Below are 17,627 nucleotides of genomic sequence, written 5' to 3' on the forward strand. Positions count from 1 at the left end.
GCCGGCACGGCCCACGCGCAGGAGGGTTCAGCAGGTACCCCCTACTTACACATCAATAGTAGCCCCCACCCTGGGCCTAGCGTATGTTCTCCTCCGAGCTATTACCAGGCCCGAATTAGCGTGCGGGCCGGACGCGTGGCGGAAAGTCTTCCGCGTGCAGGCGTCGATACGGTGGCTTGGGTGTGTGAACAAGCTTTGGTTGCCTCGAGCCTATCTGCATGGCGTTTGAATTCCAGAAGGCATGGGGACCAAATCCCTCGCGCATCATGCCCTGGATTTGAAACGCTCGTGACTCCTTGTGCTATCAAATCCCCCCAGCGTTGCTTCGGTCCTTGGGCGCGGCAGAGGTTGTCATAATGATCTTGGTCATAAAAACCCACTGCCCGTTGATGTGAAATGTCATAGCATGGGGAAGACAAAAAGAGCTCCGTTGACCGGCTGGGCGCGGAGGATTGGCGTGCTTCCACCCTTGGCCTACAAAAGGCGAGGCGCAGTTCCTCCTTCCCCGGTCGGTCTTATCTTACATCTCTCCACCTTGTCGCAGCTCTTTCTCTCCCACCGCCATTGCCCTCTCCATGGGTTCCTCTATCCCCCACGACCGGGTCGTCATGGCGGCGCAGGAGATAGTGGAGTTTGAGATGAGGTGCCTGGGCAAGGAGCTCAATGTCTGACAATCGGGGCTGAATGCATTTGCTGGATTGGAAGGACAACGCCACGAAGATAGTGACGACGACAGACGATGGTGGATCTACGTCTTTGTGCCGCATGATGCCCAGTAGCGTCAGAGTCTCTCCGCCAGACAGAGCCGGGTTAGAGGGGAAGTAAAGCAGAAAGAACACGGCCGATGATGGGAATGGCGATGGCCAGCAGAGAGTGGTGTTGGAAATGGTGACGAGAGAGTGGTCCCGGGGCCTAGCAATGTGGGCTTCCGTTGTACAAAGGCGGTAAAGAGTTGAGTATAATAGGAGAGGGACAACACGATACTAACCAGCGGGGAAAATAAAGGTTCTAATTTGTATGAGCTACATAGACGGGTCAACAAAAAAATTTGTATGAGCTACATAGACGGGTCAACGTTAGCGGCCGACAGTGATTATCTTTGGATTTATTTGAACATTGGTACAAGCTAACACTGACCGCCTAGTTTTAGACTGTGATAACCATCTTGCCTAGCCCAAAATTTGAAATTACCGATGCCACTTTCGAGGTCGGTCAGTGCAAATGCACATCAGTGACGCGTGGCCAGATGGCCTTTGGCCGGTTAGTGATGAGGGGGTAGTAGTGTTCAGAACTATAGTAGTGGAAGGAGTATGTGTAGAAAACTTTATACTAAGAATGGATCTCTTCTTGGATGCTCACGGGTGTTTTGAAGATCAATCCAGTCGCTTTTATTAATGATCCATAATGTTTAGGGGCTTATCTTGGATACTTACGCTTTTTTAAGGGGAATCTTGGATTGTTACCTTTTTTTAGCCTATCTTGAATTCTTACGTAGTATTTTTTTTCATCATTTTATATCTCCTGGATTCTTACGTGTGAATATGGTAGAGCTCCTACTTGCCGCGTAGGTCAGCAGATAGCCACTAACCGCACACCCCCAGCGCCTCCGCGCGCATTTTGGGCCGGCCCAAGTGCGGGCTGGGCGCTCTCTTTTTTCATTTTCCTTCTTTGTTTCCTTTTTTATTATTACTTCAAAATTGTTCACGAATCTTAAATTCAAATGATATGTTTGGGAATTGACAAAAGGTTCTTAATTTCAAAATCTTCTTTCGAATTTTAAAATTATTGCAAATTTCAAAAAATGATTATGAATTTGAGAAATGTTTTGGATTTCATAAAATGTTAATGAATTCAAAAATATTCATAAATTTTAGAAAAATATTCATGAATTTCAAAAATTGTTATCAAATTTCAAAAAATGTTCGTCTATTCAGAAAATGATGACTGATTCAAAAAATGTCCGCCAATTCAACTAAATATTAGTAAATTTCGAAAAGTATTCATGGGCCAGGCATGGTAGGGAGGCACGGCCTAGCCAATCGCAGCCCAAGAATGCTTTCCGTGAGTATATAAATAAATCGACCTGGATATATACCCTAAAAAAGTCAGACCTGGACACCATAATTCCAAGGTGGGTTTTCAAGGCGTAAACACACCCGCCGCCACAACGATGCAATTACAGAAACCCTCGCTTCTATAAAAGAAATTCAGGATCTGACGCCCCTTCTTCACCAGATCATCCCTTTGATGGATTAGAGGACTGGTTGCATGCCATTGCCCACCGTAAGAATTTTCATTACGATGTTGGTTTATTTTCATCCCTGTATTCATCATGTTCGACTAGTTACCACTTACCACCCCTTAGCCCTAGGTTGAACGGGGGTAGTTGAAGGATTGTGGAGTTCTCATTCAAGATGCACCTTCTTTTGAAAATAATTTCATGATATAATTTATAACAAGAGTGTTAGGTTCCATATTGTTGTTGCAGGTTTCTGTTATTTTTATTGATGGTCTACATGTTAGTTGCTGGGGCCGGGGCAACATGGATCTCAATTAGCATGTTTAATTAGTGCGTGCAACATTTCTTTTGTATCCCCAACCCCAAGTAGGGTTCCTATATAGTATTACCTGTGTTTCCAACTGCAAAAACGTCTTACATTTAAAAACATAAGGCGTATTTCAGTTCGAGGAGTTAAATGTGTCACAGTATGCTTAGTGCATTTGTCTGATGCGTTGTGAAATGACAAATTACACAGAGGCATCATCTTACAGAACGACCACCTCTACCCCTGCAGTTTCATCCCAGTTTTCATCGACAAGCTCCACGTCGCCCTCAAATCAGGTGATGCGCCACCCCTGTCCATGCTCTGCACTCAAAAATAAAAGACCCGGAGGAGTTCGTCACCAACAGTTCGACACCGCAGCTGGCATCCAGACTTTGTCTGCCATGCAGATATTTTGAACTTCATAGCTGAGCAAGAAAAACACGCCTTCCCGACCTACATCAGGTGCCTTTCTGGACGCAACAATTATTTATTTGCTTAGAAGCATCTATGTCCATGACTGGAGGTCAATCCAACAACAACAAAATCAGTCTGCAAAACAGGGTCGACAAATGGCAAGAATCATACATTTGAGACTTGGAAAGAAGGGAATGCATCCACAATCCAATTACAATTCTTCAGTTTGGGCTAATAATCGACGAGAACTTCAGAACATGGTTGACAAACATTCTTCAGTTTGGGAAATAATCCATGAGAATTTCAGCACATGGTTCACATGTTTGACAAACATTCTTCAGTTTGGGCAAATGCAATAGGCAGTTGAGATGGCTACAGACTACACATCACACTTTCTCAGCAATTATCCTACACTAGCAACATCCCTTGTTTCAGGACCTTACCATAGAAGGAGAAAGAAAAAAATATTATTCACACTAACTAGTACTCCCTCCGTTCCGATTTACTTGTCGTGGTTTTAGTTCGAACTAAAACCACGACAAGTAAATCGGAACGGAGGGAGTAACTGAAAAGAGTTCCCAAATGACACAGAGATTCAACATTTTTTCCTGCAAGAGCAGTACTTTGATGCAGAGAGCACTCACAGATGACACATTTCAAATTTGGAAAGAAGAAACTGCATCCAGAATCCAATTACAATGAAATGATCCATGAGAGTTGCAGAACATGGTTGGCAAACATTCTTCAGTTTGGGCAAATGCAACAAGAAGCCTATACATCACACTTTCTCAGCGATCATCCTACACGACCAACTTCCCTTGTTTCAGAACCTTAGCACAGGAAAAGTAGACACATGCTAGCAGAAAGTTTACCAACACAAACTACAGAGAGAAAATCATTTTATTTTAAACTTGTAACTGAAAAGGCATGCATAGTATAACTTGGTAACAAAATAAACAAGCTCACAGATGATACAAAGGAATTACTTATTCCTCAAGAGATTCGACATTTATGCCTGCAAAAAGTATGCTCGATGCAAAAATGAAGCAACAATATCCGGTCAAAGTGAAGAAACAAACCCAACCATCTTTCACATATGCCCCACAACTGACATAGGGTAGATGAATTTAGCCCATTACTTGAGCCACATCCATAAATAATTCATTATCCAAAGCATGGTTAAGAGGACAAGAATGCAATAATTCAGTGTGGATAGATGATTCACACATCCAACATAGGGCCTTGATGTGATGTACTACTTCAGAACATGGTGCACACACATGGTTGACAAACATTCTTCACTTTGGGCAAATGCAATAGGCAGCTTAGATGGCTACAGCCCACACATCACACTTTCTCAGCAATTATCATACACTAGCAACATCCCTTGTTTCAAGACCTTACCACAGAAAAAGGAGACACGTGCTAGAAACATAAACTACAGAGAGAGAAAATCATTTTATTTTTTACACTAGCTAGTAACTGAAAAGGCATGCATGGTATAACTTGGTTACAAAATAAAGGAGCCCCCCAAATGACCCAAAGAGATTCGACCTTTTTCCTGCAACAGCACTACTTGCTGCAGGAAGCACTCCCAGACGACACATTTCAAATTTGGAAAGAAGAAAGTGCATCCAGAATCCAATTGCAAAGAAATGACCCATGAGAGTTTCAGAACATGGTTGACAAAGACTCTTCAGTTTGGGGAAATGCAACAGACAGCTTAGATGGCTACAGCCTATACATCACACTTTCTCAGCAATTATCCCACACAAGCAACTTCCCTTGTTTCAGAACCTTAGCACGGGAAAAGTAGTTTAGCAACACAAACTACAGAGAGAAAAGCATTTTATGTTACACTAGTAACTGAAAAGGCATGCATGGTATAACTTGGTAAGAAAAATAAACAAGCTCACAGATGACACAAAGGAATTACTTATTCCTCAAGAGATTCGATATTTATGCCTGCAACAAGGATACTTGATGTAGAAATGAAGCAACAATATCCGAACAAAGTGAAGAAACCAACCCAACCATCTTTCACATATGCCCCGCAACTGACATAAGGGTACATGACGTAGTTAGCCCATGACATGAGCCACATTCATAAATAACTCATTATCCAAAGCATGGTTAAGAAAGGGTAAGAATGCCGTAATTCAGTATGAATAGATGACTCACACAACCAACATAGGGCCCTGATGCGAGTTACTACTTCAGAACATGGTTCATTACATGGGTGACAAACATTCTTCCGTTTGGGCAAGCAATCCATGAGAACTTGAGAACATGATGCACAACATGGCTGACAAACATTCTTCACTTTGGGCAAACGCAATAGGCAGCTTAGATGGCTACAGCCTACACATGACACTTTCTCAGCAACTATTCTACACGAACAACTTCCTTGCTTCAGAACCTTAGCACGGAAAAAAGGAGACACGTGCTAGCAGGCAGTTACCAATGCAAACTGCTGATAGAAAAGCAAACTTGCGGCCCTGATTAGAGGTACTACTCTATCTGTGAAAGACCTAAAGTTGCACGAAATGCTATTCAATCACAAGCGCAAAGAACTGGCGCACGGCCTCCGGCTGACGCTCGATCAGATCCAGCAGAGAGCCTATCTCCGTAAGGGCTTGATCGATCATGGTCATGACCCTATTCATCAGAAACTGCCTTACTTCATTGTCTTGCTTGACATTGTGGACGAAACCATCGTCGTCTTCCTTGTACTTTCTGAAAAGTCTCTGCAGCATGAACATGCCTGTTCCTGCTCGTTGAAGCATGTCCAGGACCTCTGGGAACTGATTGCTTGCAGACAACATGACAGCGTATGCCTCGGATTTCATATCTGTCAAGGCAAGCAGCTGCAGAGCATCCTGTCCACCTGAAATGAGCTCGGTAACAGCAGCCCTCGCCCTCTCAACTGGAGCAAAGAAGGGGATGAACATGCGTGGGATTTCTCTGATGCAAGTGCTGACAGTCTCCCACGCTGGCCGGATATCGGGCTCCGAGGTGATGTCCGGGTTGAGCAAGTGGTCAGCGGCTTGTGCCATCTCGTTGGCGGAGTTGATGAGCCCCTGGAGCTTCACGCGCCCATCCAGCAGGTTGTCCAGGATCTCGTTCCCCGCAGCAGTCAGCTGCAGCCATGCCCTGCCCGCCGCACTGACGCTGCCAACATCCAACGGCATCTCGCGCTCGCAGAGCAACGTCCACACAAGGTCTTTGACAGATTTCTGCAAGGAATCCAGAGCAGCGCACTCCCTTGTAAAGCTCTCCATCTTGCGCTCGACATGTTGGGACAAGGGGCCGTTGCTCGTCAACGCCCTGTTCACTTCGTCGGGGTACCGCATGCCCACAACCGGGCCGCGCTTTTTGTAGGTGTCGATTAGCTGTTGCAGCGCGCCCGACGCCGCGTTGAGGCCAGCCGCCATGCCTCCGGCCGCCTCCAGGTTGACGCCAAGCGCCGCAGCGGCGGCGCCGCCTGCCCGCCGGCGAGCCCCCGCCCACCGCCATCACCGAGGTCGCCTGCGCCCCCATTGCGGCGGGTGACACGTCGCTGCTGCTGCCGCTGCCGCCTGCCCCCCGGCGAGCCCCCGCCGCCGCCGGAACCGCCAAGGTCGCCTGCGCCCCCACCGCCGCCAACCGCCCCCTCCATACTTGTTCCCCGCCGCTGCCCGCCGCTTGTCCGGGGAATTTCGGCGTGGTGCTGATTTTGGTAGGGTTTTGGTACAAATGGGAAAATGCGGAATTGTTTGTTTCTGATGGGAAAGAAATAGTGGACACAGCTGTTTTTTTAGGGGTAATTGGACACAGCTGCTGAGATCTCGGCAGAACTACACAACAGATGGCAAAAAGGGCCCGGCCCAATAAGGCCTGCTCCTTTTCGGTTTCCAAAGGTACACTCACAATGTTTACTTACTTTATTAGTGGTTTCACAAAACAAACGAGTTTTTTTTTTTTTTTGCAAAATAAACCTTTATTTCAACTTCAAAGACAGTCCACTAACATCCATGTGCAAGATTGCACATTTAGAGAGCTGAGAACAGCTTTTACAGGGCATTTAGGGGTTGTTTGGTTCGCTACCTGATGGCTTTTAGCCTGACCCGAAACTTGTCTGTGAATCACCGGGTCTTGTTTAGTTCGCTACCTGATGGCTGCTATTGGCTACCTCAATTAGCCTGCCAGGCTTCCAATTTCCAGCGCCTGGGCTCAGGCTAACAGCTGCCTGACTTTTAATACTAGTATCGGGGCTTGTGCTAGCCAATAGCAGCCTTTCTTTAGTGCTTTAGATATTTTCTATTGGTTGATACTAGTACACCAGGTCAGGAAGCAACCAAACACATATCTTCTCGTCTTGCCTGACAGGCAGAAAAATCCAGCTTGCCACGTTCCTATCTGGCGCCACTTTTTCTCAGGCACATCGGTCAGGACGCTAACCAAACAGCCCCTTAGATGCTTCATGCCGCACACCTAAGCAAGTATAGATGCAAGTACCAACGTCGAAGAGATTATAAGTAATACATGAGCAATTCTAGGGTTGATCAACGTTGATCAACGTGTCTTCCCCTGATCTTTCAAAAGGCTAGGGTTTCCTAGTCCTCCAGCGGTCATGCCAGCTGATAGTTTCTTCGCCCCCGATTTACGATCGTCTTCCTTCCCGGACTCCCCTGCCACTCAGGTTGACCAAATGGGGTGTCCAGTACACCTTCCTATCCTTGGTGCATTTGGTGGATCCTAGGGTTGTAGCGACGGCGAGGGTAGAGCTTTCCTGAAGTTTTGGCTGTAGGTAATGGCCGATGGCAGTGGATCATCTAGTGGCATGATGTGGAAGGAGGAGCGGGTAGAAGATATATTAGGAAGATTGAACCTACAGGAGGAGAACGCGGAAGAATTCGTCTTGCAGGAGGAATGTTGGGCTATGCGCTGTGCATCTGATGAACTTTCACTCTGTCCAAAACCACCTCATCCAACTGATGTTGTGATTATAAAGCGACGACGCACTCCAAGGCCTAACCCGTGATACAACATGACAGTATGTGCTCAAAGCGGTGTTGGAGGCCCAGGACAAGAGGGGTATAGCTAATTACCTATCTAACTGTTTCTCTATCACACCATTCATATTATCTCTATGTACCCCCTAGTTTGATCAACTTTTGCGAGGAACATAGAAAAAATGCATACATGTTTGGAGTTTTGGAATTTAGAAAGAATGCTCACATGTCAATGAATTTGGAAACTAATGACACTCATTGGTTTCCAAGATTGCAATGGCCAAATTGTTACTTAAGTTGAATTAACTATGATTTCATACCATGTTCCACTTTTTTGCCCCTTTTTACTTTGTGTGTTACAGCGGTGTGTTTATGCATTGTAGTGCACAGTTTTCTCTGTGATTCTCAGCATCTATGCATGGATCGATTGCTTTACTTTTTATCACATCTTCTTCTTGCCCCTTGCTCCTACCATGTATTTCTCCTGTGATGTGATTCATGGACTGCTGCTTTGATGCAACCAAAGTGAAAGCTTGTGTAGAAATAATATATTTTGGAACATGAGTTGGGAACTTGGGATTACCTCGGCAACATATAGTGCCGGCAACCATATTTCAGTATCAATTTTGTATTTCACAACAATTTTCAGGTAACGATTAGACCAGAGTTCATTCTAGTTATTGTCATGATTTTGCCTGTGTGCCCTTATTATCTCTTCGGCCAATCAACTCAGAGCTGATCTTGTATAGGATGAGCAAATCGTCTGCACATTCCGCCATATCATGTGCCAACTTGCTGAGCTCCTCAAGCTTCTCGTAGCCTGTCTCTATGTTGTGCACAATATTATTCTTCATGATGATTATCCACAACCATGACTTGCATGTTGCGTCGATGACATCTGGTGAAAATTCTCATGTACCGACATCACCGTATTCATCACTTTCATTGCCTTTCATGAACTTGTCCAAACCAATCCTGGGGAAGGCCTCATGGTTTATGGGTTAAATATGGAAATAAATTGCACAAAGTAAAGAAAATTTAAGGTTAGGTTTTGCTTCTTAGATCAACTCTAGAAGATTCCCTAAAAGCCACATTATCCCGAACTATCAACACGAGGTAAAGCTCCACTCTCTCAGGTTCCACAAACCACAATCTACCCATGTATGGTCAAATCTAAAACACATGTCCTAGTATTTAGAGTCAACTAGGCTCTTCCCCTATGAAATCCAAGCATTGGCAAAAGTGACCCCCTCCCCTCTGAAGCAACCTCCGGCCACTCATTCATTCCCCGATGGTAGCCGTCACGCGCTTCCACGACCATGCCATCGCCGCCACGGATGCCACCGACCACCGTGCGCCCCCCTCGCTCCTCTCGGTGATGACACGCCACCTCCCGATTCGAATATTTAGGTGGCATACTGGTTGCAACTGCTCAGCAAAAAAATCAATGGCATCATGCACACGTTTCCTTACCACACATGTTACATCGATGTGCCCCCTGCAATGAAAAGTGCATGCCCTTGCTAAGCCTATGCTCGAGATTTGTTTTGACCTCATATACTTGTGTACTTGCATTGAGAAAATGTAGAAAGCCACAACATTTACATATTCTGAGTTGTCATCTTAAAAAAAAACATACAATCTGAGTAGCTGGGCCCACGTAGTGTTTTTTTTTCTCTGTTTGCCCGTGAAGCCCAGGAATGAAATGTCCTTGGGCAGGGCGCGCCACCTACCGTTTTCCATTCCCTCCCCCCCGAAATCTGAATCCAAATCTCGGCCGACTCCGCCGCCCCATGCCTCCCTCGCCGTCGCAGCCGCCGCCGCCGGCCACGGAGGAGGTCGAGGTGGAGGACGTCTCGGACGACGAGACGGTGGAGGGAGAGGCGCCGCCACTTGCCCCGGCCCCGGCTCCGGCTCCTGCCCCGCCGGCCGGCGGAGGTGCCGAGGCGAGCCGTGCCGCGTCGGGGTCGGGGGAGGCGGCGGGCGGAGAAGGGGCCGACGAGGAGGAGGAGGACGAGGATGAGGACGAAGAAGACGACTCCGACGACGAAGAGGACGAGGATTCGGAGGATGAAGGGGACGAGGACGAGGACGAAGACTCCGACGAGGAGGGGGACGACGAAGGCCAAGATTCCGATGACGACGACGAAGACGAGGACTCTGATGAGGAGGAGGACGAAGACGAGGACGATGAAGACGAGGACGAGGACGACGACGACGACGAGTAGGACGGGATGGAAATGGAGCTTGCGGCGTTCGCATCTGGTGAGCACAAATTCCCCCTTGTGTTTTGCTGTGCTCTTGGTCTAGATCAGCTTAGGTAAGTGCTCCAGAACTGACAATGAGCATGGCGTGCTCGATCAAATGTGCAAACCCCACTACTGCCACATCCAGATCTTGTGGCCATGCTCTGCTGAATGTGGCATGCAATTGGCCATCTGGGAGAGACAAGGATCATTTTAATCAGTAATAAAATGATCCTTTTGTCCAGATAATACTCTCATCTTCAGATTAGACAACACCTTTGGCAATTTTCTCCTTACATGTAACTGAAAAAACATTGTAGGCAGTTTGGTCATGAAAACACAAGTCACAGCTAAGCAATTTTGGAATCATGCTAATGTCTGCCAAATAGTGAGGTAATTTATGCTCCTGTAAGTAGTGTCAGCCAATGTACTAGTACTTACTATGCATGCACAACTCTGCATACATTCTTATTTTTTATCATGATACATTCAGGTTGGCAAGTGTCCCTGTTCTGTTTTAGCAGTTCTGTCATGATACATTCTTGATGTTACGAAAATAAGTCGTACATTTGTGTTTTTAGCATGAACCTGTGGAATGCATATATGTGGGACAAGAACTTCAGCTGTACACTTTTTGCTTCCAAAAAGAAAACTTCTCTCTGAACAATTTCAGTTGTAGGATAATGTAGTTCTGTTTGTAGCGGGCCTCTGGTTCCAACTCTGAACATATGCAAGAAACACCATTGACATATCAAAATGGTTCTTACTGTTGTAATGCAGGGTGAGGATGAAATGAAGATGCAAGTAGCTGAAGGGTCTGTTTTGCACTGATGCTCAAGTGTATGTATGTAAGGGATGGCAATCGGTAATCATATGTTGCGGATGCAGAACATTGGCTACGGCATGACTAAATATTTGCCTCAGGGTGACCTCTGAAGCTTCTGTTGCTGATTCTCTGTTCCCACTATGTACTATGGTGAAAATTGTATTGTTCTGCTCATCTGAGCCCTGTATCTGCTATTTGAGGAGGAAACTTTGCGTGCCACGATTCTATCTTTCGTCGAAAACTTAGAAATCATATGTAAAACTTTGAGTGTATCATCAGTGAATGGATTTTCGGTTCGGCTTTTAAGAACCTCACTCAGTGGGAGCAAATGGCCATCTAGTTTTGTACCGCTTGTGTTTCAAATTCAGCAGTGTGTAGAACTGTGCCATGCAACAATGTGGACGCATAAAAATTCTATGTATGTGAAAATTCAGTAGGAGATCTCATGATCAAATATCTCGTAACGAGGTTTTAGGCCTATGTAGAAATATGTCCATATATACATGTGGATTTTTTTAAAGAATATTTTGACACTTCTGAATATTGCCCTACGTAGCCAAAATATGTGTATAGATATATACTTTCTTTTTAAACTTAAACCCAGATACTATTTTAACATGAAAAATCATTATAATTCGGATTGAGAGCTCTTGGGCCTTAGTACTGGGTTGTTGGGCTGCAGTCCCGGAGATGCATATAGCCCAGTCGACTTTCGTTGCCCAAAAGGCCCAGAATAAACCGATCCCCTCACTCGCGTGAAGCTTCTTAATCTTCAGAGTCGCAATCCACTCCCGCCGTCCTCGCCGTCGCGGCCGCCGGCGGCGGAGGAGGTCTCCGACGCTGAGATGTCCGACGGAGAGGTACCGCCTCGCCAGGCCGCGGAGGACTTAGTCAGGGGAGTGGCGAACCGCGCCGCGCCGGGCTCGGCCGGCGAAGAGGACGAGGAGATTTACGACGACGAGAGCTCCGATTACAACTCGTACGACGACGACGACGACGAATCCGATGAGAGCGGTTCGTACTACGAAGACCATGAGGATGAGGAGGAGGAGGAGGAGGAGGGTGCCGGCGGGGACAGGGCCTCCGGGAGCGCGGAGGAGGAGGCTGCGTCGGTCGGCGTGGGCGGCGGCGGCCCGAAGGCGGAGGGGAGTCCCCGGGCGGCGGCCACCTGCTGCATCTGCATGGATCCCTGGGCCTCCTACGGCGGCCACCTGCTGCATCTTGTTTACTACCATGGGACTTTCATTTATGTTGTCTCCGCCAAGGTTTTCGAGTCAACGAGTCATTCTGGGTAGCGACTCTTGACGAGTCGTGTTGTGCCGCTGGACTAGTCGAGGTGTTTGACCGACTTGCAGTTACGACTCATCGGCTAGTGGACGACAGCCCTCATGAGTTTTTTAGCCATGCTATCAATCACTTCGGTGCCCCAACCCACACACATATACACTGCCAAACCTTGTCAGCTTAAGGTAACAACTCTGTAGGCGCATCTGGTTCTGGTGTCGTTCTGATCGTAGGGCACTGCTGAACTCCAGGGGTGTTACATATTGAAATTTCCATCAGAAGTACGATCTTTTTACAAGTAATAACTCAACAATGTGTCCAAAAAAAAAAACCTCGCCTATTTTACAAGTACATATGACTCATCAAAAAAGGAAAAAAATCGTCGCCTATTTCACAAGTAGAAATCCTGCATGCCTACTACTAGTCTGGGTCCAACTACGCCTCGATCGATTTGTCGATCTGGATACGGACACAAACCATGCCGTCCTATTATACTATATAGGTTGGCTGCTAGTTTTCTTTTGACGGGTATATACATCGCTAGTTCGTATATATAGCTTGATCTTCCAGCGCTTACGTCGATCGATCGACTCCAGATTGCTAATTAACGACAAGTCTCTTCAGATCGGCCCGGTTCGTGTGTCTCCGGTGCGACGGCCGGCGGCGAAGGAAGGAAGCCAGCGCCCACGATGGACCCCAAAGGCAGCGGAAACGGCATGTGCCTCCCCTACAACCTACTCGTCGACGTCCTCCGCCGCCTGTCGCCCCGGACCCTCGTCCGGTGCCAGGCGACCTGCCGCGCGTGGCGCGCCATCGTCGATGACCACCACCTCCTACACACCCTTCTACACCTACTTCCCAGGCGTCTTCAAGGATCGTCATGTCCGATGCTGGGACGATGGGCCGTCCTTCATCCTCCCGCCGGACATGGTGCTGGACCCACTGACCCGGAGAGTACGAGACGTGATTGATTTGCACTAACAATCGTTGGCCTTGTACAACGATATTGGAACCCTGGAAATTGTTTTATTTGTATTTCATGGATTCCTAGGGAGGTTGTACGGACGTTGAAGGAGAGGCTTTTAGTAAGACAAGTCATTATAAGTTTAAAACTATCTCTACACTATCCATATACTATTGTTTTTTCAGATGTGCCCATACATTATGTGTACTTCTAGTCTAAAACCACTGTCGGGTGCGACGGGCGGCGGCCCAGGAAGAAAGCCAATGCCCCCGATGGACCTTGACGGCAACGTAAACGGCATGTGCTTGCTCTGCAACGAGCTCCTCGACGTCGAGTCGAAACCATCTACCGTGACTAGATGACGGCCGACGAGCTATGTGATCCCCATTGACTCCGCTACGGTCGCTCGAGGCTGGTTGTATTCGCGGCGTCCACATCAACGCGACGACAGGGATGAGTGGGTCCTTAGGGCAACTCTAACCGATTCCTTATCCCGCCGTAAGGGATTATATTTGGTTTTTCTCCTCTAAACAGCAACCAACCTAACTGATTCCTTATAACCGTTAGTGGAGTAATTTTTTTACTCCATCCTCAATCCTCTCCTTATATTTACTCCGGCGCTTGGCGGCTGAGTAAAAATCCCGCTCTCTCTTCCTCTCCCCCGCCTCCTCTTCTCCACCTTGCCCCGCCGCCGGCGTGACCCCCACCCCGATCCACCGCCCTCCCTCCTCCCGATGGCCGGACGTGGTGGCCGCCTGTCCCCTCTGCTGATCCGCAGTGCGGATCCGCGCCGCCATGCCCGCGGGTCGTCGTCCACAAGCGCTTCCTCGAGCCGCCGCCGCTCGGTCGATCCGCTCGCCGCCGCGCCCCCAACGCGTTTTGCGGACATCCTCGACCTCCCTCCACCGCGGTCACCGACGAGGACCTACCTGGGCGTCCGACAACGGTAGTGGGGGCCGTGGGTGGCCGAAATCACCGACCGCGAGACCCACAAGCGGAAGTGGATCGGCTCCTTCCACACCGCCGAGCTCGCAGCCATGGTATACGACCGGTGGCTGGTTCGGTTCCACAACAACGACGCGAGGTTGAACTTTCCCATCGACAAGCATCCGTTCCACCTTGCCCCGCTGGAGGCAGGGGTGGTGTCCTCTCGGATGGCGTGGGAGGACCGGGAGGCGATGGAGCGCCTCGTGGCCGAGGCCACCGACGAGGCCTACATGAATGACCTCCACCGGTAGTACCCGGAGCTAGTGGAGGCGGAGCGTGTGATCTTTGCCGTCAATGACAGCGAAGTTACCGTCATTTCCGATGACGGGGTGGAAACGCGAGGGGCGAGGTGGGCAGCAACGACGAGATCGACATCGAGGAAAGCGTCTTCCCCGGCGACGACGACGACGGCACCGGCCCAGACCCAGCTCTCATCGACGGCGGCCTCACCCGGAAGGGTTGGCTCGGACTCCACTTGGGCTGCAAGTAGTTTAAGTTTAGTTTCAGTTTAAAGTTACGTTTAATGTTCATTTGCGAGAACTTTATGTGTTGAACTTACGTTTAAATGCATCATCTTTCAGTTCAAATTTAATTGAATTTGTGCAAATTTAGTTATACTCCGCTAACTTTTGGGGATCGGCTAGGTGCGACCAAATTTTAGTGGAGTATATATACTCCACAAGTATATACTCCATTAACTTATAACAGATCGGTTAGAGTTGCCCTTAGAGCCCAGCAGCAGTTACGGTATTGATTTACAAGAAGCCCCATAGTATATAAATTTTTACTAAGAAAGGGAAATTTATTTACCGCATACCCCCTAGAGTTTGAAACGTTGACAACAAGGCCCATTTTTTTTGACTAGTCCCAGCCATTTTCTTGCTTTACGAGAGAGATGGAAATTTCACGAGTGCTCGGCACAGACTTTACCCATGAAATTTCATAATAAAAAAATAATGGAGCAAAAAGATCGATGAGTTTCCGTAACCCGAAAAATATAGACCACTGTCATGGCTCCGTCGCCTAATCTTCGATGGGGCCCACCTATGAGGCATTGCGGAGTTTATAAACGTAGAACTCGGCGAACGTGAGACAGTGCCGAGTTTTTTTTTCTTTTACCGAGTCCCGTTTCCCTTGTATTCCCTCTGTCCGGAAATACTTGTCATCGAAATAGATGTATCTAGATGTATTTTAGTTATAGATACATTCATTTTCATTCATTGATGACAAGTGATTCCGGATGGACGGAGTACTAGACAAACGGTGAAGCTTGCCGAGTTGTGTGTCACTAGCAATTCCATTTTTTATTTGACGCCCGAATAATTAAGCTATAGTAATCCCCTGCTAATGATGCCAGGTCATCACTCCTACTGTTGCTGATCCTCACTTGATCCAAATCATGATTCAAATTCAAACTCTATTAAAGTCAAAAATTCAAATTGGCCAAACATGAAAACTAAAATGTTTAAAGTGTGGCAAATAATCTCTGGTTATTTGTCAAGTTGGAACCAACCTCTTTTGGATTTCCAAGTGCCCCTGAGATTGTATTTAGTGGTCCAGCAGCATATTAATTGACCTTTTCAATTTAAAAAAAATGCTTGAACAATTCCTTTGGCCCTCAAACTTTTTAGGCAACCCCACAATGTTGTGCCTGAATTATTTGCTAAGTTTCACATTCAACAAAAAATCATTTGGTGCTTTGATTTCATCCAAAACAGTAGCTATCCTTTTAAATAGAAAAAAAAAGAAAAAAAAAGAAAACCCCCTCCCCCCCGGGCCATTTGGTTCAGCTGGCCTCACTGGCCGAGCTAGGCCGGCCGACCTCGCCCTGGCTCCCTCGCTTCCCTGTTCACGGGAGGGCGTGGCCGCACCGATGCCCGCCACGGCACCGACCATCGCCGTGGCGGCCATCTGCCGTCTCCCCCAGGGCTATAAGACAACCCCGACGCCTCTACCTCGCGCCCCCGAACCCTAGCTACCCCAAATCACTTCCCCCTTTTCTCGATCTGGATCGGGGAATCCACCTCGCGCCCGACGCCGTGGCCCGTCGCCGTTCGTCCTCGCCATGATCGTCGTCGACCTCGCGCACGCCATCAACCCCGCGCCCTGAGGAGGTGTCCACGAGCCCCTCCGTAGTCGGCTCGTCGACCCCGTCCACCGGTTCGAGCTCGCTGCCCGTTCATCAACGTCGAGGCCATCGTCTTCTTCCTCAGATCCCCGCCGCCGTCCACGACGATTCCGGCGCCGCTGCAGCTCCTAATCTTTCACCGGGCCACCTTGTGCCTACTAGGTGAGCACCCCTCGGCTTTCCCCTCTGTTTCCTCGTCGGATTCGTGCCATAGCACCGTTACCCGCGAGCTTCGACTCCGTAGTCCGCCATGGCCGGAGCCTTGCTCCGCGTGTGCTCGCCTGCGTCCACCTGCGTCCACGTCGTACCCCGTCCCGCCCGTTGCCGTTCCTCACTGCCCGCTGCGACCGTCCACGCACGCACTCACCTGCAGCCACCCATGCCCCCGCACTTGCCCGCCTCCTCCTCCTAGCGCTCGCGCCCAGCCTGGTCACGCCCCTGCGCCTCGCCCGTGTGCATGCCCACCTGCCGATGCTGCCCCCCGCTAGCCCAGCTGCTGGTGCCGCCACTGCGCCCTGCCCCGCGCCACCCCTTCGCCCGCTCGCTCTGGCCTCGCCCGGGCTTCGCCCGACGCAGCCTAACCCCGCCGCCCGCGTCACCGTCCGCCCCCGCACACGCCTGCCGCCGGCGCTTCCCCGTGTGTGTGTGCTCGTGCCCGGCCATCCCCTCTGCCTGGTTGTGCCTCTGCGTGTGGGTTGTGCCCCTGGCCTCCGCTTCCCCTTGCCGGCGCAACTCCGGCCGCCCGACCTCGCCCGCTGCTCCGCCCGCGAAACCTCCCCACTACGCCCCGTCGCACCCTGCCTCGCCCTATGACCTCCCTCTCGCCGCCGCTGCTCCGCCACCCGCGCTGCTACCGCCCCTCATGTGCGCTGCTCCGGCCGGCCGGCCGTGCGCCGTGGGTGCCGGCCTCGCTGTGCCTTCCCGCTGGCCGCGCCCGAGGCCACCGTCGGGCGCCCGCAGCGCCCAGCGCCCGGTAGCCGCGCGTTTGGCCTGGGCCACTGGCGAAGAGTCCCACGCCCCATTTACTAAAAAAAGGATTTAAAATAATAATAATAGATATAATTAATTAATTAGTTAATTAGGTTTAATTAAAATAATTAAAGTTAATTAGCCTAATATCCTAATTAGACTAAATTAACTAGTTAGTTAATGAAACAGTCAATGACATAGGGGCCCCACGCCCTGTTGACTAGTCAAACTTTGACTGGTCAAATGGGACCCCCCTGGCCCACCTGTCA

The 17,627-nt window shown here is 49.0% G+C and overlaps 2 protein-coding genes across 2 annotated transcripts; both read left to right on the forward strand.

The window, feature by feature from the left end:
- The first annotated feature begins 9,671 nt into the window (after positions 1 to 9,671).
- Positions 9,672 to 11,332, forward strand: LOC123099194 (nucleolin). The gene is made up of 2 exons (XM_044521360.1): positions 9,672 to 10,219; positions 10,981 to 11,332. The coding sequence occupies exon 1, from the start codon at positions 9,748 to 9,750 to the stop codon at positions 10,180 to 10,182; it is 435 nt and encodes a 144-aa protein (XP_044377295.1). The 5' UTR covers positions 9,672 to 9,747; the 3' UTR covers positions 10,183 to 10,219; positions 10,981 to 11,332.
- Positions 11,333 to 11,809: 477 nt separating this feature from the next.
- LOC123099193 (tumor rejection antigen P815A-like) lies at positions 11,810 to 12,401 on the forward strand. Its single transcript, XM_044521359.1, has one exon. It carries the CDS (start codon positions 11,872 to 11,874, stop codon positions 12,319 to 12,321), a length of 450 nt encoding a protein of 149 aa, XP_044377294.1. The 5' UTR covers positions 11,810 to 11,871; the 3' UTR covers positions 12,322 to 12,401.
- The last annotated feature ends 5,226 nt before the right edge of the window (positions 12,402 to 17,627 follow it).

The sequence above is a fragment of the Triticum aestivum genome, chromosome 4D, assembly GCF_018294505.1.
Source record: "Triticum aestivum cultivar Chinese Spring chromosome 4D, IWGSC CS RefSeq v2.1, whole genome shotgun sequence".
NCBI classification, from domain to species: Eukaryota; Viridiplantae; Streptophyta; class Magnoliopsida; order Poales; family Poaceae; genus Triticum; species Triticum aestivum.

Excerpts from the sequence above, each read along its gene's own strand:
- LOC123099193 (XM_044521359.1), top strand. The coding sequence starts at position 11,872 with ATGTCCGACGGAGAGGTACCGCCTCGCCAGGCCGCGGAGGACTTAGTC.
- LOC123099194 (XM_044521360.1), top strand. The coding sequence starts at position 9,748 with ATGCCTCCCTCGCCGTCGCAGCCGCCGCCGCCGGCCACGGAGGAGGTC.